This window comes from Pipistrellus hanaki, assembly GCF_964339955.1.
Source record: "Pipistrellus hanaki genome assembly, chromosome: 16".
In the NCBI taxonomy this organism is placed as follows: Eukaryota; Metazoa; Chordata; class Mammalia; order Chiroptera; family Vespertilionidae; genus Pipistrellus; species Pipistrellus hanaki.
In genome coordinates, this window is record NC_140518.1 from 13,142,469 (window position 1) to 13,168,276 (window position 25,808).

Consider the following 25,808-nt stretch of genomic DNA (forward strand, 5'->3'; position numbering starts at 1 on the left):
TGACTAAGCATGTATATTTTATCAAACTCATGTATTTTTTGAAGTTATGAACTATAAAAATGTTAGAGCAAAAAAGGAACATTGTTTAACGTTTTTGCTGGGACAGAATGTTCAGTAATTTGCATTAAGTGGTGCCCCCACACTGGGGTTTTTGAAATACTGAGCATCACTCAGCTGGGGGTTCAGGAATACTCATTTATGGCAGGCTCCTTCATACACTTCGTTTTGTTGTTTTTTACAGAGAAACAGGTGGGCCCACAGAGGAGGAAAACGTTCAGGAGCTTTATTTGAAAGCAGTGAGAGTCAGAGTGATTGGGGGTTTCTGATGCCTTGTTCTAGGCAGTCCATTTGCCTTCCTAGTACTTCGCCTCCTCTGATAATTTTTTTTTTTTTTTTAATGTGCCTTTTTGGTTAGCTAGAAACAAGTAGAAGTAGACGGGGCGATGGTAGAGTTCCGTTTTCTTCCTCCTCTTGTTGGGACGTGAGCACATTTATAGATACTGCACATTCTTTTCTTCATAGTTTCCATGCCTTCAGCCCAGTTGAGCGTAAGCAGTAAAGATTCCTTTTCTCTTCTGTGACACCATGGTACGTACCAGAGGAAATACCACCTCGATTCCTCTTCCTCTTCTTGCTTTTCCCCTGGGTTACAGCCCTGACGAACACACTGACCCAGAAGAGTTTGTATTGCAGTTCTCGCCCTCTTTGGTGTAATTAGCAGATCCCCGTTTGGCATTTCCATGCCTTTTCCTGTGGCTAGAATTGGTTGGGTGGTCATCTGAAAACCCTGCTTACCTGGGCAAGGCTCTGTTCTGCCTTTCTTCTTGAATTCCCAAATGAAAAGGGTTTTGCGTTTATGAGCAGCAAGTGCTGGGCAAACAAGGCTCTGGACTCGGCCTCCTACCTGTTTCATGCTCCTCACACGATTCAGAAGCCTCATTTTTTTGATAACTAGCACTGGAAAAATGAAACGTCTTTGATGTGAAGGGACTCATTTTTCTTTGCTTTCAGCCCATGTAAATAATTTAAATAATACAGTATTAACATTTTTGTGCTATTTCCCTTCCCATTAGCTTGTAGATTGAGCCATACTCTGGCTGCCTCTGCCTTTCTGGGGGCAGTTTTCTTTAACTTTCAGAATAGTGATTTTAAAACTTTAAAAAACAGTAAAGAAGAACAAGATAGCCTATCCTTCCTTACAAGCATATTAGATTGTATTTAACTTTATCGCATATGATAGAGGTATCTATGCTGTAAAATTAGGGAAGGAACTTTCCAATAAACCAGTGATTTGTGGAAACGGAGCAGAGTCTGTTGTGGTTGTTGCCCCATCCACGCGAGTGGGGAGGGATGGAGTTAGGGTTACAAATAACAGACTGTTCGAAGTGATCAAGGGACAGACGCTTGAGAACCAGCTTTTCTGATGTTTGGAATTGTGCTGCTCAGGCTGCCGGGGAGAGAGAAGATGGTGATGTGGAAGAGCGTGCAGTAAAGTTCCTCAGTCTTGGGTAGGTGCTTTGGAATGTGCACCCCTTTTCCACTCTTTCCCACAAGAATTTTCTATTTCTGCCTTACTTCCTCTTAGGTATGTAATCTGTGTGTAATACAATGTACGGCATGTAGGTGCTCGCTAAGTAAGTGGGTTTGGAATTTCTGAGTTTGATTTTTAGGATTTTGGATAAACTTCAGGGCAGTGGAATTAACAAGTCATCTGCCTGGCCTTTGCCCTCCAGATGTAGTTCTGTACCAGAACCGGCCTTCAGTTATTCTCCTCGACCCTTTAATACAGGACAGAACTTGAGAGCTACCTGGTGAGAGGAAATAGGCCTTCTTACTGAGCTGATAAAAGCTCTGCTGTATCTAAAAATCACAAAGGGGGAAAGTTTGGCATCAGCTAACCATAGATTCGCAGGGATAAATTAGTTTCTCTCCTCGGCCTTTCAGGAAGGAGGAGGACAATGTCATTTCTTTCCTACTCATAACAGCTGTGTTCTCCCCTGGACTGAAGAGAAGCTATTCAACATGGACTTTGGGTTGGATGCTCAGATCTGCCTATTTTCCTAAAATAGCAAAATTCCTGCCCAGAAAGGATGTTAAAAAATGAAAAGTATGCCCTGACCGGTTTGGCTCAGTGGATAGAGTGGCAGCCTCCGTACTGAAGGATCCCAGGTTCGATTCCGGTCAAGGGCATGTACCTTGGTTTCGGGCACATCCCCAGTAATGAGTGTGCAGGAGGCAGCTGATCAGTGTTTCTAACTCTTTATCCCTTTCCCTTCCTCTCTGTAAAAAAATCGATATATATATATATTTTTTAATTTATTTTTTTTTTATGAAAAGTAATGTTCTGAGTAGGCAAGGTGCCAGTGAAAGAAACAGACTGGCCTGTAGACAGAGTACCTGCCTCAGCCACCTGGACTTGCAACATGGATATGCCTCTTCTATATCCTCAGTGGCAAACCCAGGCCTGTGAGCCATTTCCATTCTTATTTACCAGAGACACCTTCACTTCCTCTTTATAGTTCATATCTGAATGTTTGCTGTATTTCCTGGCTGACCTCCTTGACTATTGGGATATAATTCCCTGTCCCACGTAAGCTTACTGGCTTTTCAGGATCTGAGTGCAGTTCATTTTGTGTTCACTGCTTCACAATACAATTATAAGTTCTTGGAGGATGGGGCTTAATTCTTATACTTTTTTTTTTCTTCTTAATCCCTTAGAGCAGTGGTCGGCAAAATCATTAGTCAACAGAGCCAAATATCAACAGAACAATGATTGAAATTTCTTTTGAGAGCCAAATTTTTTAAACTTTTAATGCCACTTCTTCAAAATAGACTCTTCCAGGCCATGGTATTTTGTGGAAGAGCCACACTCGGGGCCAAAGAGCCGCATTTCTTGGCTCACAAACCCCAGTTGGCCAAACATTTCCTTAAGAGTGTTTTACAGAGTTGAACACATAGTAAACATTTTGAATATATGTCCAAGGAAGATTTGAGCAAAATAAAATACTACTGAAGATTATGCATCAGGGTTTAGAAAGGAAACCAAAGATGATAAAATGTTTTTCTTTATGTCCACATCACCTAGCTCAGTGCCAGCACCTAATAGGCGTTCAATAATTGTGGACTAAATGACTTCTTAACAGAACTTTGAATTCATTGAGGAATTCTAGCACCCTGGTGGCTGATGGGAAAGTGGGAGCAGTGTGTCAGCAGCACTCCTGCCTACAATCTCAGAAAGGAGATTAACCCAGCTCTGACCCCAGCGGAACACGTGAAGAACAGAATTCTTACTGAATACCACACTCCCTTCCCAAAGCTGATGCTCCACCTGTTTCCAATTTTAGTTACTGGTACCATTGTTCTACCAGCCAACAAGGCACCAAAGCTCCGAGTTACTTGACACTTTCCCACCACAGCCAGTTACTGATTGTGTAATCTCTGCCATCCGTACCTGGGTTTAAGCCTCTCCATCACCTTTAACCAAAAGGATTGTAGTTGTTCTCCATCTGATCTTCCCAGTAAGTTCTGCTTTTTCCAGTTCCTTCTATCCACAATCAGTGTAATTGTCCAAATCAGAGCACAATTAGTATATCTCTTATTGTCAGACTTGAAAAGTCTTTATGATTTTCCATATTCTCAGATTAAAGTTCAAATTCCTTTATAAGGCATTCAAGGACCTCAAGTTGTTGACCCCAGCCTTCCATTTCACCCTAATGCCCACTCTGTCCTCATGCCCCAGGCCCTTCCCTATAATTGACCTTTATGTCCTGCCTCTCTTAAAGAGAGTGCCTAGAACTTCATTCTCTGACAAGAGTGTAATGAACAAAAGCATGATTTTAGCCCTAGTGGGTTCGGCTCTGGATAAAGCGTCAGCCTGAGGACTGAGGGTCTCCAGTTCAATTCCGGTCAAGAGCACATGACTGGGTTGAGGGCTAGATCCCCAGTAGGGGGCGTACAGTAGGCAGCTGGTCAGTGATTCTCATCATAGATGTTTCTCCCTCTTCCTCTTTGAAATCAAAAATACTTTTAAAAAACATGATTTTAGCCTTGGCCTGTTTGGTTCAGTGGATAGAACGTCACCTTGCAGACTAAAGGGTCCTGGGTTCCAATTCCGGTCAAGGGCACATACCTGGGTTGCAGGCTCGATCCCTGGGGCACATTTGGGAGGCAACCAATGTGTCTCACATTAATATTTCTCTGTCTCGTCCACTCCCAACTCTGAAAATCAATGAGAAAAATATCCTCGGGTGAGGATTAACCAAGAAATAAAATCCTTTAGAAACAAACATGAATTTAAGCACAAACATGTTTGGATTCACACATTGGTCATGTAAACTTGGGCAATTTGCCTGTAACTCTGTGCCACAGTTTTGGCATTTATGAAATGGGCATAATACTACCTATTTCATAGGAGTTGTTATGAGGAGCATATGATATAAATGATTTCAGCTAGACATAATCTCCACCCTTTTCAAGGCATGCTTTACTCTTCCTCTACTGCAGTTGTGTGTTCATGTCTTAAATCTCTCTTTAAAGATCCTTGTTAAGGGACCTTTGTATCCCTTACTACTCAGTGCCTTGAACAGAATAAATACTTATTAAAAACTTTAGTGACATGTGACTTAATTTGGGGCTGCACAGAATACACCAGTAATTACAGTGCCGCTCAGTAGAGGATAGTGGGAAGGTGGTAGGTAAGTATAAAACTGAGTTAAGTATTCATTCTAATAGATGCATTACATGCCTACTGTGGTCCTGGGACTGAGAAATCAGCAGGGAAGAAGGCCTGGACTAAAGTTTAAAGAGCATCTAGCCTGTAAGGGGCAGGATTTTGAGCTGTGTGCTGAGGTGGTGAATTAGGAGATTCCAAGATAAGATGGTTGCAATTGATCAGAAAATAGAGCAAAGGAGAATGGCCATGTTCCTGTGCCTTGGCAGATCTTAAATTTCCTTCCTGAGAACCTGTTTTGGGGAGGAGATGTGTCAATAAGACTTGGCACTCCTCTTGCTCACATCCACAGAAAATGACCTTGCCTTTCTACTCAAAACTATTCCTTCCCTTTCCATGTTTGCATCTTCCAATGCTCAGTGCATGCTTCCATTCCGTCTGTCAGCAATACCTATTCCAAGTTGGGCTCTCGGCTAGACTCCAGGCTGCAGTAAAGAACCTTGCTCTCCAGGGACTCATGGACACGATGAAATGAACAGGCCATGATAAACTGTGTGTCAGTTCCAGGGTGCCAGCCTGAAAAGTTGGAGGAGGCTTCCCATTGGCAGTGACCCCACTAGAATCAGTTCTTGATGATTGGACAAGAGCTCTCACCAGAAAGAGTGAAGGGGCCTGCTTTCAACTGGACAGCTGGTGCATAATCACAAAGCCTCTGAGCCAGAATGCCCTGATCTGACTCCACTTCATCCCAGTCTCCCTTAGCCCTTTGACCAACATCCATTTGCCATCCCTTCCCCAGCCCTGGCTGCACTGCTTGACCACATTAAGACTTGGCTTGAGGTGGAGGAAGAGTGAGGGAGCTCCTGCACCAATATGACTGACTGAAGCTGCCCAAGGCCCTAAGAGGAAGTGGATAGGTGCCCTATCGAAGAGGATATAGCAGCCCAGGTCTTATCAGGAGCCAGCAGCTTCCTTACTCCTACCCCCACCGCTAACCAAGTCATGTGCCACAGTAGTGCAGGCAGCTGTGTGGGAGGAAGAGGGGCCATAGAACTGAGCTAGAGTGGAGGTGTACAGACCAGCTAGTTCAGGTTTTACTATCCTAAGCAGAAAGCCCTGATGGGAGAGTAAAATGGTGTGAAGATTTGCATGGTGGCCATAGAAATGGCATGAAGATTCCTGAGACATAGTTGAGAGGCAGAACCAACCAACAAGACTTGGCGATAAACTACTCTCAGGAAAAGGGAGGAGTCATGGCTTTCAGCCCTCAGCATCCACCCCCAAAGTGGCCTCACCCCCTTCCCTTCCTGGCAATCCTAGAAACCAAATGGGTCCAGGGCCAACTGCCCTGTTGAGTACATTTGATAAGAAAAGACTTCCTGTGGTGGAAACTGAAAGGACGAGGAAGGAGTTAGTCCATTACTCCCAAGGAGGTTGAGGGAGAAGGAAGATGGCCAGAGCTTTGTGTCCACTCCATGCCCTCTGGCTTCTGGAGTGGGTGCAGGTGCTCTGGGGACCTGGTGCTGCCCCTGCAGCCTGGGCCTTGAACCTGGACCCAAAGCGGCTCACCTTCTACACAGGCCCCAATGGCAGCCACTTTGGGTTTTCTCTGGACTTCTACAAGGACAGCCATGGGAGGTAAGCCTGGGGGAGTGTGGGTGTTGGGAGAGAGAAAGATTCTCCCATTACTGCTTCTGTGGACCTCAAGTCCCCCATGTGTGATAGAGGTTGGGCAAAGTGACTTCTAGGGTCTATTTGTGCTGAGTTCTTGTTAGGAATCCTGGGGAGGAACCTGCTCAGGTGAGGGTGTATGAAGGGGGCACCAAAGAGGAGTTAGACATTGAAACTACAGCAAAAGCAAAGGCGGAACAAAAGTTGATACCTTATTCTTTCCTCCAAGGGTCCCACTCCACTGTCATCCCCTCAAAACTCAGAGAGGAGCTGGGACCGGTTTGGCTCAATGGATAGAGCGTCGGCTTGGGGACTGAAGGGTCCTGGGTTCGATTCCGGTCAGGGGCATGTACCTTGGTTGCGGGCATATCCCCAGTGGGTGTGTGCAAGAGGCAGCTGATCGATGACTCTCTCTCATCGATGTTTCTCTCTCCCTTCCTCTCTATACAAAATCAATAAAATATATTTAAAAAAAAAAAACAAAAAAACTCAGGAGTGTGCAGAACTGCAAATTGACCTGCAGAACTGCAAAATGATCTACCCACCTTGCTTTTCTACTCCATTTCCCCCCTCCCCATAAAAATGATAGATCGTTGAAAAGAAGCAATGGAATATTGGGCTTGGGGTTAATCAGGCTGTGAGGTCAGATTGCCAAGGTGAGAGTCCTGGTTCCTCCTCTGTATAATAACTACCCTTAGCTGGTTCCTTATTGTGGTCGACACGGTGCGCCCCAGCTTTGGGGAGTGGCAATGGCAGACAGCATTCAAGTCTCAGCCCCTTGGTGGATTTTCTCTGCAGAAGAAAGCTGCCGCCCCCAAAGTCCAGTCCCCTTCCCACTGTGACCTGCGGCTAAGGACTGACCGATGAGGAATATGGAGGGAGGTGAGAGGCGTAAGGGTCCAACCCTTTCACCTCAACTGGGAAGAGTTCCGAAGGGTCCTTCTGGTAGCAGAGCTCCCAGGGTATTTGTGTGGCCGTGGCTGTCACTCAGCCCAACTCCTTCCTCCAGCCACTTTTGCTTTTCTCCTTCTATCCACAGCTAGTGGTTTCATAGGCACTACTTAAACATCCCTCATTATTCAGCATATTTTTTGAGCAGCCATTATGAGTTATTTGGCTGGTACCATGCTGAATCCCTCATACATTTACTTCACTTACTTCTAGAAGCATTAATTGGTTGGTATTGTCCCCAATTTTCATATGGCAGAGCTGTGGTTTGAACCTAGATCTGCTAGGGCCCTCAGCAATATCAGCACCCTACTCCCCGCCCCCCCCTCGCCCCTTTAGAGATGCCCACTAGCTTCCCTTGACCTTCAATTCAAGTCAAGGGCAGGTACCTTGAGTTGCAGGCTCCATCCCAGGCCCTGGTGGAAGGTAACCAATCAGTTGAAGTGTATCTCTCACATCAGTGTTTCTGTGTGTGTGTGTGTGTGTGTGTGTGTGTGTGTGTGTGTGTGTCTCCCCTTCCCACACTCTCTAAAAATCAATGGGAAAATACCCCAGGTGAGGATTAACAGAAAAAACAAAACAAAAAAACACCTAGCTCTCAAAAAGGCATCTGGAAACAGTTTAAGGTTCTAAGACCCATAAACCCCCCTGGCTTTTTTTGGGGGGGGGAGGAGGATGCGGAGCTTAGGATGTCTTTTTCAGCAAGGATATCAAACCCCTTGTATTCATACCAAATCCAGCCTTCCCTTAACTCTCTGGGTTTGGGGCATGTCATTTACCCTCTGGGAGTCGATTTCATGGACCATAAAGTGAAAAGATTGGCCTCTAGGGTCTGAAATCTCTTTAAGGACATGGGATCCAGTGTCCCCCTTCAGGGGAGTGCTTCCTGCGGGGCACTGGGACGTGGGTGCCCGGAGCGCGCTCCGTGCTCACGCAGCTTTCCTGCACAGCGTGGCCATCGCGGTGGGCGCCCCGCGGGTCCAGGGCCGCAGTCAAGAGGAGACCGGCGGCGTGTTCCTGTGCCCCTGGCGGGCCGAGGGCGCCCCGTGCTCTCCTCTGCTCTTCGACCTCAGTGAGCCCCGGGCCAGGGGGGGAGGGAGGGGCCAGAGGGAGCGTGGGCAGCCGGGCTGCCACGCCCCGTCCCTCTTGTGCCCTCCAGATGATGAGACCCGGAAAGTGGGCTCCCAGACTTTCCAAACCTTCAAGGCCGGGCAAGGACTGGGGGCGTCGGTCGTCAGCTGGAAGGACCACATTGTGGTGGGCAGCGCGGGTCGGGTCGGGAGGCCCGGAGTGGTGGGGGGCAGGGACATGCTGGGAGGGAGGGCACATGGAACCCTTGTCCCGCCTTCCCCACGCCCGCGGCCCCAGGCCTGCGCGCCCTGGCTGCACTGGAACGTGGTGGAGAAGGAGGGGGAGGCCGAGAAGACGCCCGTGGGCGGCTGCTTCCTGGCGCAGCTGCAGAGCGCCGGCCGCGCCGAGTTCTCGCCGTGCCGGGACAACACCATGAGCCGGGACCACCGAACACAAAATTACTGTGAGCTCCGCTCTCCCAGCGCCCGGGCCTCATTCCCGACCCTCTCCCAGCGCCCCTGGCCTTCCCTCCGCCGCACTGCCCGCTCCGAGCCGCGCCCTCCACCCGCCAGCCACCAGCAGCCAAGGCCCCACCCCCTGCCACCTCGGGTCCCGCCCCCTATCACCCTGGCCCCGCCCCTGTCACCCCGGGTCCCGCCCCCTATCACCCTGGCCCCGCCCCTGTCACCCTGACCCCGCCCCCTGTCACTCCTGGTCCCGCCCCTGTCACCCTGACCCCGCCCTCTGCCACCCCTGGTCCCGCCCCTGTCACCCGGACCACGCCCCCTGTCATCCCGGGCCCCGCCCCGCCCGGGCAAGAGTTTACTTTTTGTTATTTTACTGGTTGGTTTTAAAGACCGGGAGGCAATCACGGTGTGCTGCTCCCCTTAGTTATGCATTCACTGGTTGGTTCTTGTATGGCCCTGACCGGGATCCACCGGAAATCTTGGCGAATGGGGAGGATGCTCCAACCCATTGAGCCACCCGGCTAGGGCCAGCGCAGCTCCACCTCCCCCCGCCCCCGTGACCCTCCCCGCCCCCGTGACCCTCCCCGCCCCCGTGACCCTCCCCGCCCCCGTGACCCTCCCCGCCCCCGGTGACCTCCCCGCCCCCGTGACCCTCCCCGCCCCCGTGACCCTCCCCGCCCCCAATGACCCTCCCCCGCCCCCGGTGACCCTCCCCGCCCCCGTGACCCTCCCCGCCCCCGGTGACCTCCCCGCCCCCGGTGACCCTCCCCGCCCCCGGTGACCTCCCCGCCCCCAATGACCCTCCCCGCCCCCGTGACCCTCCCCGCCCCCGTGACCCTCCCCGCCCCCGTGACCCTCCCCGCCCCCGTGACCCTCCCCGCCCCCGGTGACCTCCCCGCCCCCGTGACCCTCCCCGCCCCCGTGACCCTCCCCGCCCCCGTGACCCTCCCCGCCCCCGTGACCCTCCCCGCCCCCGTGACCCTCCCCGCCCCCGGTGACCTCCCCGCCCCCGTGACCCTCCCCGCCCCCGTGACCCTCCCCGCCCCCGGTGACCCTCCCCGCCCCCGGTGACCCTCCCCGCCCCCGTGACCCTCCCCGCCCCCGTGACCCTCCCCGCCCCCGGTGACCCTCCCCGCCCCCGGTGACCTCCCCGCCCCCAATGACCCTCCCCCCGCCCCCGTGACCCTCCCCGCCCCCGTGACCCTCCCCGCCCCCGGTGACCCTCCCCGCCCCCGGTGACCCTCCCCCCGCCCCCGGTGACCCTCCCCGCCCCCGGTGACCTCCCCGCCCCCGGTGACCTCCCCGCCCCCGTGACCCTCCCCCGCCCCCGTGACCCTCCCCGCCCCCGTGACCCTCCCCGCCCCCGTGACCCTCCCCGCCCCCGGTGACCTCCCCGCCCCCGGTGACCTCCCCGCCCCCGTGACCCTCCCCGCCCCCGTGACCCTCCCCGCCCCCAATGACCCTCCCCCGCCCCCAATGACCCTCCCCGCCCCCGGTGACCCTCCCCGCCCCCGGTGACCCTCCCCCCGCCCCCGGTGACCGTCCCCGCCCCCGGTGACCCTCCCCCGCCCCCGGTGACCCTCCCCGCCCCCGGTGACCCTCCCCGCCCCCGGTGACCCTCCCCGCCCCCAATGACCCTCCCCCCGCCCCCGTGACCCTCCCCGCCCCCGGTGACCTCCCCGCCCCCAATGACCCTCCCCCCGCCCCCGGTGACCTCCCCGCCCCCGTGACCCTCCCCGCCCCCGGTGACCTCCCCGCCCCCAATGACCCTCCCCCCGCCCCCGGTGACCTCCCCGCCCCCAATGACCCTCCCCCGCCCTCCAGGGGAAGACAAGCGCTACTGTGAAGTGGGCTTCAGCGCCGCCGTCACCCAGGCAAGGAGCGAGCCCGTCTGGAGGGGCGAGAGGGCGGCTCCCAGCAGGGCCCTCACCCCTGGCTTCCTTTCCAGGCCGGAGAGCTGGTGCTCGGGGCCCCCGGCGGCTTCTTTTTCTTAGGTATGTCTGTGTGTCTCTCCCCCGTCTCTCTCTCCCTCTCTCTCTCTCCCTTTCCTCTCTCTCTCTCTCTCCCTTTCCTCTCTCTCTCTCTCTCTCTCTCTCTCTCTCTCTCTCTCTCTCTCTCTCTCTCTCTCCTCTCTCTCCCTCGGCCTGGGGGGACCCCGGAAGCTCACACCCCTGACCCACACCCCAGGCCTCCTGGCGCGGGCCCCCATCGCGGACATCTTCCGGAGTTACCGCCCCGGCACCCTCCTGTGGCACGTGAGCACCCAGAGCCTCACCTTCGACTCCAGCGACCCGGCCTTCTTCGACGGCTACCGGGGTACCCGCTCCCCCGCCGCGGGGCCCCGCACTCCGGTCCCACCGCCCCTCCATCCCGCCCGCCCGCCCGCCCCGCGCCCCAGGCGGCCCAGCCTCTGCTCCCCCGGTCCCCCCATCCCCCCCATTCCGCCCAACTCCCACCCCGCCCCCCCATTCCGCCCAACTCCCACCCCGCCCCCCCATTCCGCCCAACTCCTCCCCCGCCCCCCCATTCCGCCCAACTCCCACCCCGCCCCCCCATTCCGCCCAACTCCCACCCCGCCCCCCCATTCCGCCCAACTCCCACCCCATCCCCCCATTCCGCCCAACTCCTCCCCCGCCCCCCCATTCCGCCCAACTCCCACCCCGCCCCCCCATTCCGCCCAACTCCCACCCCGCCCCCCCATTCCGCCCAACTCCCACCCCGCCCCCCCATTCCGCCCAACTCCCACCCCGCCCCCCCATTCCGCCCAACTCCCACCCCGCCCCCCCATTCCGCCCAACTCCCACCCCGCCCCCCCATTCCGCCCAACTCCCACCCCCGCCCCCCGCGGGGCCTCCCCCCGCACTCCGGGTCCCCCCTCCCCTCCATCCCGCCCGCCCGCCCCGCCCCAGGCAGCCCAGCCTCTGCCCCCCCCCCCGCCCCAGGGCTCGGCCTCCCGGCCCCCGGTCCCGCGCACACAGAGCAGCTTTGCACGGGAGGGGGGTCTGAGCGCCTCCGCCCGCCCCGCTCTGCCCCCCAAAAGCCAATGGCTCTGGGCCTTCAGGGTACTCGGTGGCCGTGGGCGAGTTCGACGGGAACCTCAACACCACAGGCAAGATCCCCTTTAGGGGCGGGGGGGGGGCCAGCCCGGGAGGAGCACCCCCCGGGAGGGGATGGCGGGGGCCGGGGGGCCAGCCCGGGAGGAGCACCCCCCGGAGGGGATGGCGGGGGCCGGGGGGCCAGCCCGGGAGGAGCACCCCCCCCCCCGGGAGGGGATGGCGGGGGCCGGGGGGCCAGCCCGGGAGGAGCACCCCCGGGAGGGGATGGCGGGGGCCGGGGGGCCAGCCCGGGAGGAGCACACCCCCCCCCCCGGGAGGGGATGGCGGGGGCAGGGGGGCCAGCCCGGGAGGAGCACCCCCCCGGGAGGGGATGGCGGGGGCCGGGGGGCCAGCCCGGGAGGAGCACCCCCCCGGGAGGGGATGGCGGGGGCCGGGGGGCCAGCCCGGGAGGAGCACCCCCCCCCCCGGGAGGGGATGGCGGGGGCCGGGGGGCCAGCCCGGGAGGAGCACCCCCCCGGGAGGGGATGGCGGGGGCCGGGGGGCCAGCCCGGGAGGAGCACCCCCCCCCCCGGGAGGGGATGGCGGGGGCAGGGGGGCCAGCCCGGGAGGAGCACCCCCCCCCCCGGGAGGGGATGGCGGGGGCCGGGGGGCCAGCCCGGGAGGAGCACCCCCCCCCCGGGAGGGGATGGCGGGGGCCGGGGGGCCAGCCCGGGAGGAGCACCCCCCCCCCGGGAGGGGATGGCGGGGGCAGGGGCCAAACCTCATCGCTGGGCCGCCCTCCCCAGAGTATGTCTTCGGCGCCCCCGCCTGGAGCTGGACCCTGGGAGCCGTGAGTGCCCCTGGCCCTGCCCTGAATGCGCCCCGCCTCTGCCCTTGGCCCCCGGGGGGCGGTGGGAGGGAGAGGTCGGTGGGGGGGCGCCCTCACCGCCGCCCCCGCAGGTGGAGATCCTGCGCTGGAACCACCGGGCGCTGCACCAGACGCTGCACCGCGTGCACGGCGAGCAGGTGCGGCCGGGGCCCAGGACACGCCGCGGGGAGCGGGCGACGACTGCGGGAGGGGGTCTGGCGGGAGTTAAGGGGCGTCTCGCCTTTCCTCCTGCAGGTGGCTTCGTATTTCGGGCACTCGGTGGCCGTCACTGACGTCAACGGGGACGGGTGAGGAGGGGCGCCCCAACCCTACCCAGCCGAGTCCCCAGTTACCGGAGTCTGAACCGCCCTAGGCTCCTCCTCCACCAGCCCTCACCCCCGGTGGCCTGGCCCTGAGCATCCCCTAGCCACCCCCCCACCCCTTCCCCACCCCACCCCCACTCCACCCATCCCTCACCCCTCCCCCACCCCACCCCATCCCCCACTCCATCCTCACCCCTCCCCCTCCCCCACCCCATCCCCCACTCCATCCTCACCCCATCCTCACCCCCACCCCAATCCCCCACTCCATCCTCACCCCATCCTCACCCCACCCCTCCCCCACCCCACCCCATCCCCCACTCCATCCTCACCCCTCCCCCTCCCCCACCCCACCCCATCCCCCACTCCATCCTCATCCCATCCTCACCCCACCCCTCCCCCACCCCCATCCCCCACTCCATCCTCACCCCTCCCCCTCCCCCACCCCAATCCCCCACTCCATCCTCACCCCCACCCCTCCCCCACCCCACCCCCATCCCCCACTCCATCCTCACCCCCACCCCTCCCCCTCCCCCACCCCAATCCCCCACTCCATCCTCACCCCCACCCCTCCCCCACCCCACCCCCATCCCCCACTCCATCCTCACCCCCACCCCTCCCCCACCCCACCCCCATCCCCCACTCCATCCTCACCCCCACCCCTCCCCCACCCCACCCCCATCCCCCACTCCATCCTCACCCCCACCCCTCCCCCACCCCACCCCATCCCCCACTCCATCCTCACCCCCACCCCTCCCCCACCCCACCCTATCCCCCACCCCTCCCCCACCCCACCCCATCCCCCACCCCTCCCCCACCCCACCCCCACTCCACCCATCCCTCACCCCTCCCCCTCCCCCACCCCAATCCCCCACTCCATCCTCATCCCATCCTCACCCCACCCCTCCCCCCCCACCCCATCCCCCACTCCATCCTCACCCCCACCCCTCCCCCTCCTCCACCCCCATCCTCCACTCCATCCTCACCCCACCCCACCCTCACCCCACCCCATCCCCCACCCCTCCCCCACCCCATCCCCCACTCCATCCTCACCCCACCCCTCCCCCTCCCCCACCCCATCCCCCACTCCATCCTCACCCCCACCCCTCCCCCTCCTCCACCCCCATCCTCCACTCCATCCTCACCCCACCCCACCCTCACCCCACCCCATCCCCCACCCCTCCCCCACCCCCATCTCCCACTCCATCCTCACCCCACCCCTCCCCCTCCCCCACCCCATCCCCCACTCCATCCTCACCCCCACCACCCCTCCCCCACCCCACCCCATCCCCCACTCCATCCTCATCCCATCCTCACCCCCACCACCCCTCCCCCACCCCACCCCCTACCCCCCACTCCATCCTCACCCCTCCCCACCCCCACGTAACCGCGCGGCCCGCAGGAGGCACGACCTGCTGGTGGGCGCACCCCTGTACATGGACAGCCGCGCGGACCGCAAGCTGGCCGAGGTGGGGCGCGTGTACCTGTTCCTGCAGCCTCGGGGCTCCCTCCCGCTGGGCGCCCCCAGCCTCCTCCTGACTGGCACCCAGCTCTATGGGCGATTTGGCTCAGCCATCGCGCCTCTGGGAGACCTCAACCGGGATGGCTACAACGGTAAGAGAGGAGCGGGCCCCCTGCTGCCCGGGGGGCTGACGGCCGCAGTGAGGTCCGGGGGTCGGACCTGAGGCCGCAGGAGCCAGGGAGAGCTTCAAGCAAACGGACTCGGATTTGTTCGCATTCGTCCAGGCAAAGAAATTGGGGGGGGGGGGGGGGGATCCTTCACTGCCTGGACTCCTCAGGCTAGACAGCAAATTTAGGTGATATGGGAGGTGTCAGCAGTTCAGCTCTGGACCTGTTCGGTCCTGAGGGACTTGCCCCATTAGGCAGACATATGCCAGCACAGGTGAGTGTACTTCCACCAGAAAGGTCTGAACGGGAAATAGGGGCGGGGCGGGGGGCCTGGGAGCCTGTGATGTGAGGAGGGGCCCAGGCCAGAGCCCCGGGAAGCAAGAGCACTGAGGGGCCTCCCAGAGGAAGTGAGTCTGGAGAGGAGACAGAGGACTGTCCAGAGGGGAAGGAGAAAACGAGATCTGATGGCCCAAACGCAAAGGAAGAGCGTCCTCTAAGCAGAGGAAGGAGTCAGAGGCCCAGGATTTTCTGAGCGGCGCAGCCAGGTGGGGCTGGAGAAGTATCCGTGGTTTTAACAAGAAGGTCGCTGGCGACAGCGACAGCGACAGCGACAACGACAGCTGACGACAGCGACAAGAACTGATTCAGGGCTGGGCAGGGATAGAAACCAAAATGCCGGGGACAACGTATGGATGGAAATGGAGACTTGGAGGCAGCCAGTGCAACCAGCTCCTTCAACCAGTTTGTGAAAGAGAAAAAAAAAATTACTGAAAGGAGAGGAGGGTCAAGGGAAGGCTGTTTTAATTTCAGAGTATGGAGAAGGAAAGTGACCTGTGGGGAAGCGGAGGGTGGAGGGAGAGCTGGAGGAGGGCCCTTCAATGCCGGGGGATGCGGAGGGATGCTAAGCCCAGCAGCAGGGCCAAGGACGGACAACTATTCCAGGGTCAGATGGGAGCGTGTGGAATTACAGTAAAGGGGTTGGGCTGCTTCTCTCTCTTTTTAAAAAAATATATTCTATTGATTTTTTTATAGAGAAGAAGGGAGAGTGACAGAGAGTTAGAAACATCGATGAGAGAGAAACATCGATCAGCTGCCTCCTGCACACCCCCTCCTGAGGATGTGCCTGCAATCAAGGTACATGCCTTTGACTGGAATCAAACCTGGGACCCTTGAGTCCGTACGCAGGCTGACGCTCTCTCCACTGAGCCAAACCAGCTAAGGCTACTGTTTTTATAATAATCCTATTTGATGGGTCTCTCTCTGACCCAATTGTAAACTCCTGAAGGACAGGACAGCTGCCTTCTTCTTTTTTAATATATTTTATTGATTTTTTACAGAGAGGAAGAGATAGTTAGAAACATTGATGAGCTGAAACTGGTTTGGCTCAGTAGATAGAGCGCTGGCCTGCGGACTGAAAGGTCCCAGGTTCGATTCCGGTCAAAGGCATGTACCTTGGTTGTGGGCACATTCCCGGTGGGCGGTGTGCAGGAGACAGCTGATCAATGATTCTCTCTCGTTGATGTTTCTGACTCTCTTATCTCTCTCTCTTTCTCTCTATATATATGAAAAGAAAAGAAACATCGATGAGAGAGAAACATCCATCAGCTGCCTCTTGCACACTCCCTACTGGGGATGTGCCCACAACCAGAATCGAACCTGGGACCCTTGAGTCCACAGCTCGATCGATGCTCTATCCACTGAGCCAAACCAGATAAGGCAACTGCCTTCTTGACCCAGATCTTTGTATCTCTCCCCTGGTCCGCGGGGTCTGCCCGGAGTAAGAGCTCCTGGGAGTTTACGGGGCCACCTGGGGAGACGGGAGACAAACAGCCCCTCTTTCTGTTGTTCCTTCCAGATGTTGCCGTGGCCGCCCCCTATGGGGGTCCCAGTGGTCGGGGCCAAGTGCAGGTGTTCCTGGGTCAGAGCGAGGGGCTCAGCCCGCGCCCCTCCCAGGTCCTGGACAGCCCCTTCTCCTCGGGCTCGGGCTTCGGCTTCTCCCTGCGAGGTGCCACAGACATCGATGACAATGGATACCCAGGTGCCCGGGAACGCCTCCCGCTAAACAAAAAGAGCCCGCGAGCATTCGCCCGAGATGCCAGGAGACACAGCCAGGGGCCTGTGCCTGACCCGGTGCCCCCCTGCGAGCTCTGGCCCATCTGTGGGGCTGAGATGCCAGAGAGGGGGGTGGCCAGGTCAAACCTCCAAGGGGGGAAGTGATTTGGGAATCCCTGGGGAGATGGGGACTTCATGCCCTCTCCGCTGACCAATTCTGACCTCCTTCCAACATCCGCAGACCTGTTGGTGGGCGCATATGGGGCTGACCGGGTGGCTGTGTACAGGTGAGCCCTGACTCCGGGGATGGGTGGGCAGGAGGCCAGGAAGGGCCACAACAGCAAGCCAACCCCCTCCCACCAGAGCTCAGCCAGTGGTGAAGGCCACTGTGCAGCTGCTGGTGCAAGGTTCGCTGAATCCTGCCGTGAAGGACTGCGTCCTGCCCAAGACCAATGCCCCCGTGAGCTGGTGAGGAGACGGAGGGCAGGGCCTGGCGGGATCTGGGACCTCAGGGGCCCTGACCCCTGAGCCCCACTCACGTCTCTGCAGCTTTAACATCCAGGTGTGTGTTGGAGCCACCGGACACAACATTCCTCAGAAGCTGCGTGAGTGGCAGGGTGGGCGCAGGCGGGAGGCGGCCGGGCGCCCCTGCAGGCCGGCCGGGGAGACCCTGACCCTCCCTGCCGGCCCTGCCAGGCCTGAACGCCGAGCTGCAGCTGGACCGGCAGAAGCCCCGCCAGGGCCGGAGGGTGCTGCTGCTGAACTCCCAGCAGGCGGGCACCACCCTGCACCTGGACCTGGGGGGCAGGCTCAGCCCCATCTGCCACACCACCACGGCCTTCCTCCGGGTACGGGCCGGGCACGGCGGGGCTGGGTGTGGAGCGGCTCGCCGGCCCTGGGTGCCGGCTGGGCGCTGCGGCCCGGGGCGGTCAGCGGCAGGGAACACGGCAGCACCATGGCCTGACTCCTGTCCCCTCCCTAGGACGAGGCCGACTTCCGGGACAAGCTGAGTCCCATTGTGCTCAGCGTCAACGTGTCCCTGCAGCCGGAGGCGGACGGACTCGCGCCGGCGCTTGTGCTGCATGGAGACACCCACGTCCAGGAGCAGGTGGGGGGGGGGGGGGCAGGCTCAGTCCAGGGAGGGAAAGGGCCCCTGCCAGACAGTCAGGGTTAGGGTTAGTGTCCAAGGGGTCATATGAACCCCAAAACCTGGATGTCACCTCTAATCTCTAACGTCGCTCTAAAGCCTAATGGAAACCCCAACACTTCAATGTCCCCTAAACCCCAGGGGTTGACGTCACCCCAAAACTCTGATATAAACTCTAGTGTCATCACCTAAACCAGGACATCATCCCAAACCCCAAAGCCCCGATGTCACCTCAACACTCCTTCGTTCTCAGATGTCCTCATCCCCTAACCTCACCTGCCCCCAACTTACCCACATGCCCTCATGTGCCCCCCAGACCCGCATCATCCTGGACTGCGGGGAGGACGACCTGTGTGTGCCCCAGCTTCAGCTCGCCGCCAGCGTGTGAGACCCCCCCTCTGCCCTCCCGGGCCGCCTGCCGATGACACCTCCTCCCCAGCGGGGGTGTCACACACCCACACGCTGTCCTCCCCACTCCTCCTCCAGACCCTGGGCCTGGACACAGCCTCTCACTCCTTCCTCCCTCCAGGAAGAACGCCCCGCTCTTAATCGGAGCCGATAATGTGTTGGAGCTAAAGATCGACGCAGCCAACGAGGGGGAAGGGGCCTACGAGGCCGAGCTGGCCGTGCACCTGCCCCACGGCGCCCACTACATGCGGGCCGTCAGCAACGTCCAGGTGAGGCCCCCCCCCCGGAGAAGGGGGTTCTGGGACCTGGAGGTACAGGCCTTCCCCACCCAGAGAACCCCACTGCCCATGCTTTGCTGTAAGAGCTGTGATCTTTTCATTTTTTTTTTTTTTTTACTTGGAAGAGGATTACTTGCTAATGATCCAAAATTCAAGAACTTTATTATAAAACTCACATCAAAATGGTTCAGGAAGCCCTGGCTGGTGTGGCTCAGTTGGTTGGAGCATCGCCCGGTACACCAAAAGGTTGTGGGCTCGATTGCCTGTCAGGACACATAACTAGGCTGCAGGTTTGATCCCCAGTCAGGGTATATACGGAAGGCAACCAATTGATGTCTGTTTCTCTCTCTCTCTCTCTCTCTCTCTCTCTCTCTCTCTCTCTCTCTCTCTCTCTCTCTCTCTCTCTCTCCCCCTGTCTCTAAAATCAATAATATATGTCCTCCAATGGGGATTAAGAAACAAAAAAAGGCTCAGGAACTAAATGTTAACAGGAACCTCTGTTAAAGTTTGGTCAATTTCCTTCTAGTCTTTTTTCTCAACATTGACAGACACGCATTTATTTGTTTGTTTTAGAGAGGGAGAGAGACACATCAATTTGTTGTTCCACTTTTTTATGCATTCATTGGTAGATTCTTAAAAAAAAACAAGAAATATCCGATCGAGCCTACAGCCCGGGCATGTCCTTTGACCTGAAGTAAACCCGGGACACTTAAGTCTGCAGGCGGATGCTCCGTCCACTAAACGAAACCGGCTACGGCCCATTGGTCTATTCTTGTATGTGACCTGACCAGGGATCAAACCCGAAACCTTGGTGTGTCATGAGGACGCTCTAACCAACTGAGCTACCTGGCCAGAGCCACATATTTCTTTACTCTGTTGAGGTCGTTTCTAACAATGGCATCATAGTCTATGTAACGTTTAGTGGGTGTGACTACCGAAAAATCATAAAGAATGATAACGTGCTAGAGTGATAGGTAAGCAGAATGTAACAGTCCCTCGTGCCCCATCCCTAGAGCCCTCCTCCCGCGCTGGCTCAGTCTTTCCCAGGCTCTCCGAGGAGCTTCCGTTCGTTTGGGCTGCTCTAACCAAACCCTTTCTTGGAACTACCCACTGGCAGGGCTTCGAGAGGCTGGTCTGCAACCAGAAGAAGGAGAACGAGACCAAGGTGGTGCTGTGCGAACTGGGCAACCCCATGAAGAGGAACGCCGGGGTGAGCCAGGGCCTCCTCCGCCAGGGCCTCCTCCGCCAGGGCCTCCCCACAGCCGGTGCCAGCGCCGGGTTTGGAGGCAGCCTGGGCCGGGCCGGGTCCTCACACTCCCTGGCCGTGCCTCCTGGAGGAGTGGGCTTCTGAGTAAAACGGAGATCATGACAGTGGCGTGGGGGAGGGGGCCTGGAGGCCACACTCCGTGCCCAGAGGGGGCCTTTGGTCAGTGACTGGGGCCCACCCGGTCTCTCAGATAGGAATCACCATGCTGGTGAGTGTGGAGAACCTGGAAGAGGCTGGGGAGCACGTGTCCTTCTGGCTGCAGATCAGGAGGTACGGGCCGGGAGCGCCGGATGCGGAGACACTCAGGCGACCTCCGTGCAGAAGGGTCTTCTGGGTGGCCGGCTCCTCAGACTTTCCTATTTCCTTTCTTCCGCCGAGACTTGTTTCTGAGTCGTGGAGCCCCAAAAAGAGGTTCCTTCCCAGGTCAAACCTTTGCGTGGCAAAAAAAAAAAAAAAAAAAAAAGTATTAGGTCTTCCTGAGCCCCCCCAAATTCGCCCGCCCCCGGAGAGTTCTGAGGTTCCCGGGCTGGTGTCCCTGACCCGCCTCTCCTCGCCTCCTCCCCCCCCCCCCCCCCCCCCCCCCCGCCTCCAGCAAGAACAGCCAGAACCCGAACAGCGAGGCCGTGCTGCTGGATGTGCCTGTCCGTGCGGACGCCCATGTGGAGCTTCGAGGGTGAGGCCTGGGGAGGAACAGGGAGAGGCAGGCAGAGCCCGGGGTTTGAGGGGTCCTGGGGGGACTCCCACAGCACGTCAGGGGCTCACGCTTACGCCGGGAGCCTGGCCCCCTGCAGGAGCTCCTTCCCAGCCTTCCTGGTGGTGGGGGCAGAAGAAGGCAACAGGGAGAACGTCTCAGACACCCTGGGCCCCAAAGTGGAGCACACCTATGAGGTAGGGAGGAGCCCTGGGCCCGGGCTGGGGTGGAAGGGTCCCCGGAACTACAGTCCAGGCCCTGAGCCGCCTACTATTCTACCGCCCCCACCAGCTCCACAACAATGGCCCGAGTACTGTCAGCGGCCTCCACCTCAGCATCCACCTCCCTGGCCAGTCCCAGGCCTCCGACCTGCTCTACATCCTGGACATACAGCCTCAGGGGGGGCTTCAGTGCACCGCACAGCCCTCTCCCAACCCCCTCAAGGTGAGCCTGGGTGGAAGAAGGGGCGGTGGGGGGGTCCCAGCCCATCAACCTGGGGGAGACGGGCAGAGGGTGGGACCTGACAGCTTCTCTGCCTCCCCAGCTGGACTTGGGGGTGCCCACCCCAGCTCCTTCCCCCGTTTCCCGGGGCCACCACAAGCGGGAGCGCAGGCAGGCCTTCCTGTCAGGATCCAAGCAGCCATCCAGGCTTCAGGATCCAGTTCTTGTGGTGAGCAGGCTCTGCGGTCTCCCAATGGGGTCTCCTCTCCCTGGAGCCCCGGGGGTGGGGGATGGGAGGCAGAGGGCCTGCGAGTGATGTGGGCCTCTGGCTGTCCGCTGTCCGTTTGTGCTGGTCTCTGTCTGGGGCGGGGCGGGGCGGGGGCACTGGCATTTCTTTAACCCTACCAGACCTGAGGCCCTGAACCTAACCGTCCCCTATACCTGGGCTCCTGAGCTCAGGAGTCCCAGCACATTCAAACGAATGAATACCCGCCAAAAGTCCCAGCTATTGAATACTGTGCGGTGGCCCGCCTCTTCCGCCCTCCCCCTGGAGGCCCTGGGAACAACTCCATCCAGAGAGAACGGCTGGAGTTTGGATCTGAGGCCCTTCCTGAGGGGAGGCCCAAGCTCCCTGACCGCCCCTCCCACACACGCACCCACACCCCGCTTCCCCACCCGCTCTGTGCCGGATCCTTGGGGTGAGGGGTGCCAGGTCAGGCGGAGCTGGGGACTGATTAGTCACCCATCTAACTAATTAATCACTCCCGCAGAGCTGTGACTCGGCGCCCTGCACCGTGGTGCAGTGTGAGCTGCAGGAGATGGAGCGCGGGCAGCGGGCCATGGTCACGGTGCACGCCGTCCTGTGGCTGCCCAGCCTCCGCCAGGTGGGCGTGGCGCTGGGGCGGGGCCTTCTGGGGCGGGGCCTAATGGGGGCGGGGTCTTCTGGGGGCAGGGTCTTCCGGGGGCGTGGCCTGAGCAAGCTTTGTGGAGAGGCGGGGCTTTGGGAGCGGGAGGAAAGTAAAGACCAGGTTTACTTTGATTTCTTTTCTTTTCTTTTTTTTTTTTTTTTTTTTTAATTAATTGTCCATTGGCGGGGGCGGGGGACGGTTTAATTTGAAGGGGATGGGATTAGGGCAGGGGCAGGCTCCCCGGGTTGGGGGGTCAGGAGCTGGGACTCCTGCACCCAATAGGCCTGTGTGAATGGCTCCCCCACCCCATCCAGAGGCCGCTGGATCAGTTTGTGCTGCAGTCGCAGGCCTGGTTCAATGTCTCCTCCCTGCCCTACACCGTGCCCGCCCTCCGCCTGCCCCGCGGGGAAGCCCTGGTGAGTGTGGCAGAGTGCTGTCAGGGAGGGGAGTCCTGCAGGACAGGACCCACTGGCCATGCCTTGTGTCCTTCCGGTGGGAGGAGGGCGGGGCTTCCTGGGTCAGACTGGTAGGTGGCTGGGCTAGGGGTCCCCACCCCACGGGTTTGGGTTTTGGGGAGAAGCAGGTGTCCAGGTGACTGAGGACACACGGTGACTGAGGACACATGCCGGTGTGTCCTCAGGTCAAGACGCAGCTGCTTCGAGCCTTGGAGGAGCGGGACATTCCGCTCTGGTGGGTGCTGCTCGGCGTGCTGAGCGGCCTGCTGCTGCTCACACTCCTGGTCCTGGCCATGTGGAAGGTGAGGCAGAGGGAGGGAGGGTCCCTGGTGGGCACAGACGTGGCCCTGCCCACCCACCCAGGGAGGCCGAGAGAGGCAGGGGTCCAAGTGGGTGACCCCAGAGCCCAACTGATGTATATCTCCATTATTATTTGTAAATATATTTTTATTTCAGAGAGGGAGAGGGAGATAGAAACATCAATGATGAGAGAGAATCATTGATCAGCTGCCTCCTGCACGCCCCCTCCTGGGGATCGAGCCCACAACCCGGGCATGTGTCCTTGTCAGGAGTCAAATCCAAAGACCCTTCAGCCCACAGGCCGACGCTCTAGCCACGGAGCCAAACTGGCTAGGGCTGCATCTCCGTTATTGGACTCATTCTCCAGAGGACTCTTCCCGGGAGGGACAGACTCCGGGAGGAGGTGGCACCTGGGGTTCTAAGTCCCTTAGACCCATCGCCCCTGCGAGGAAGTCTGGGGAACGAGTCCTGCCTCCAGGGGCTCCCTGGCTGCTGTGGAGGACAGGGTTCGCCTCCCCCTGCCCTTTGTCAGGTCTGACCCAGACCCTGCCCCCTGCCCCCTGCTCCTCTGAGGCCCTGCGGGCCCCTCTCCTCTGTGCCTGGAGAACAAGTGGGCTGGTCTCAAGCTCACTCAGGTGCCCCGCCCTGGGAAACATGGTGCTCTTAGGGAAAACCACACTTTAGACTTATAATAAAATAAGTATGTATCTTCATGCACTTGAGTCATCTAGAGACACAATCTTCAGTATTTAAGAAAAATTCAGGGAAGAAAAAGCAAACCCTGTTTTTAAATGGTTACATCTATTATCCCTGAATGGGGAGAGGCCTTCATGTGTGCAAACAGCGGGGGCCATGTTTTGTGCTGGTCCAGGGGAGGACCTCCTGGCTGGCTGGTTGCTCCCACAATCGCTTCTTCCAGTGCTGCCCCGGGGCCCAGGGTCATCCCTGTAACCTGGCCCTGGCCCTGTGCTCCCCCAGGCTGGCTTCTTCAAGCGGAATCGGCCCCCGCTGGAGGAAGACGATGAAGAGGAGGAGTGATGGTGCACCAGGCGCTGTCCTGCAGGAAGGCGGCCGTGATGCCTGCTCTGCCCCTTCTCCGAGCGCCCCCAGCTCTGCTCGCCCGCAGGCTGGAGCTGCTCCATGGAGGCTCCTGATGTCTCCCCCCCTCCCAGCAGAGCCGGGCCACCTCCTTTCTTGCTGCCAGATAAAGAGCTGAGCCCCCACCCCAGTGTGTGCTTCCTTTGGGGGTTAGGGGAGGAGAGGGAACCTGGGGCTGCTGGACATGTGAGCAGACAGCATCTCTGAGGGCAAAGGGCAGATGACTGTCTTTGAGGGGTGTCAGGGGTAAACGTGGGGATGGGACAAGGGAGAAGGGGGGCAGTGCCTCCAGGTGAGGGGATGGAGGTGTTTGAGGATGGCGGGGAGGATGGCACAGTCGGCAGGCAGGGTCCCTGGTGGGCAGCTTTAAACATTATTTTATGATTTTGAAGAGATAAACATCACGAAAAGAGCATGTTCTCCCCAGCTCCCATTTTTTAAAAAGCCTTTAAAGCTGTGTTCAGAGTGAGAAGGGGCAGAGGGAGGCTAAGCCCTCCTCCTGAGGAAGGCAGTGACTGTTTCTTCTCCCCACCAAGGAGAAGCTAGGAAATAGGCGCCAGGCAGGAAGACCCGGAGGGCCAGGAGGGAGGGCACTGAGATTGGAGCAGGAAATAGTGGCGGGGGATCCACCTGGAGCCCTGAGAGACTTGTGGATTCACGTGTCCAATAAATATTTATTGAGCACCTACTATGTGCCTGGCACCTTCCCAGTGCTGGGATGGAACAGGGAACAACAGAAAAGTCCCTGCCCTCACGGAACTTCCATCCAATCAGGGGCAAAGAGAAAGAAATCCTATTTAATAAAAGACTAATATGCAAATTGTCCCCATGACCGGGAGTTCGACCAGAGGGCAGGGCCAGCCGGCCAACCGCCCACAGCCCCTCCCCCAAGGCTGGCAGCCAGCAGCCGCTAGGGACCATACCCGTGCACAAATTTCATGCACTGGGCCTCTAGTACATAAACAAATAAATAAATGTATGGTCAGTGGTGGTTAGTGATAGGAATAAAAATAAAGATAGGGAGCTAGTGCTGAAACCAGTTTGGCTCAGTGGATAGAGCGTCGGCCTACGGACTGAAAGGTCCCGGGTTCGATTCTGGCCGAGGGCATGGACCTTGGTTGTGGGCACATCCCCAGTAGGGGGTGTGCAAGAGGCAGCTGATGGATGTTTCTCTCTCATCGATGTTTCTGACTCTCTATCCCTCTCTCTTCCTCTCTGTAAAAAATTAATAAAATAATAGTAATGAAAAAAAGATAGGGAGCTGGTGATAGGATTACGTGGGTGCTGGGAGCAGGCTGACTTTATAGGCAGAAAGTCAGAAAAGGCCCCTCTCATGAGGTGAGTGGAGACATGAATGAAGGAGCCAGGTGGCTGCAGGGAAATAAAGGGCTCTGGACAGAAAGAGCAGCCAGCGGAAGGCCCTGAAGGGGGAGCAGGCTTGATGTGTTCAAATAAAAGCAAGGAGGCCGGTGGGCTGGAGGCAGGTGAGGAACCCGGAGGTGGGGTCAGTGGTGGGGGCAGCCAGGTAGCCCCTGTGACCCCGGAGAGAACTTCGGACTTGGTGCTTAGTGTTTGAATGGACAGGCTTACCTCACAGATGCTGCTCCCCACGGGAAAAAGGCAGATTCTGAACAGAACAGAATCACTGGACATCCATGCATGGCGAGTTCCAGAATAGGTTCCTAGCTGGGTGACTGAACACTTAGGAAAAGATTAAGCCGAGGTCCTTGAACACCAGCCAAGTTCCAGTCCCTCTGCCATGGCCATCGGATGGCCCCAGACGGTTTATCTTGATCCAGCAGAGCATTTGGCGTTTGTCTTCAGATACACAAGACAGAAATGTGAGCCGGACGACAGAGACTCGGATTGAAAACTGGACAGTTTTGATAAAGCTGAAGGATGATGTCTGGATGAGGGTGTCCCAAAGCTCCCTCCTAGCCCTGGGCTGCTCGGTGAGTCAGAGTCCCTTCACCCTGCAGGTGGCTGCTGGCCGAGAGCGGGCGCCATGCGATGGGTGACTGAGGCGGAGGCAGGCAGCCCTGACAGATTGTAAAGTTGGGTCAGAACCAACAAGATGAAACGCAC

The 25,808-nt window shown here is 58.4% G+C and overlaps 1 protein-coding gene across 3 annotated transcripts; it reads left to right on the forward strand.

Annotated features, from left to right (window-relative positions):
• The first annotated feature begins 5,699 nt into the window (after nucleotides 1-5,699).
• Nucleotides 5,700-23,931, forward strand: ITGA2B (integrin subunit alpha 2b). Of its 3 annotated transcripts, XM_084863403.1 has the most exons (30): nucleotides 5,702-6,307; nucleotides 8,239-8,360; nucleotides 8,448-8,545; nucleotides 8,657-8,822; nucleotides 10,651-10,700; nucleotides 10,775-10,820; nucleotides 11,014-11,142; nucleotides 11,888-11,935; nucleotides 12,668-12,711; nucleotides 12,822-12,887; nucleotides 12,985-13,037; nucleotides 14,452-14,663; nucleotides 16,534-16,716; nucleotides 16,972-17,017; nucleotides 17,094-17,198; nucleotides 17,280-17,335; nucleotides 17,427-17,578; nucleotides 17,713-17,838; nucleotides 18,194-18,261; nucleotides 18,407-18,554; nucleotides 19,681-19,773; nucleotides 20,021-20,100; nucleotides 20,423-20,503; nucleotides 20,622-20,718; nucleotides 20,813-20,965; nucleotides 21,066-21,191; nucleotides 21,733-21,846; nucleotides 22,185-22,286; nucleotides 22,511-22,627; nucleotides 23,604-23,929. In XM_084863403.1, exons 1-30 carry the CDS (start codon nucleotides 6,120-6,122, stop codon nucleotides 23,661-23,663), a joined length of 3,129 nt encoding a protein of 1,042 aa, XP_084719529.1. In that variant the 5' UTR covers nucleotides 5,702-6,119; the 3' UTR covers nucleotides 23,664-23,929. The 3 variants fall into 3 exon arrangements, with proteins under 3 accessions (XP_084719530.1, XP_084719529.1, XP_084719528.1); XM_084863404.1 differs by lacking the exon at nucleotides 20,423-20,503 and having other exon boundaries at nucleotides 5,700-6,307; nucleotides 23,604-23,931; XM_084863402.1 differs by having other exon boundaries at nucleotides 6,087-6,307; nucleotides 8,239-8,545; nucleotides 23,604-23,931.
• Nucleotides 23,932-25,808: the final 1,877 nt, after the last annotated feature.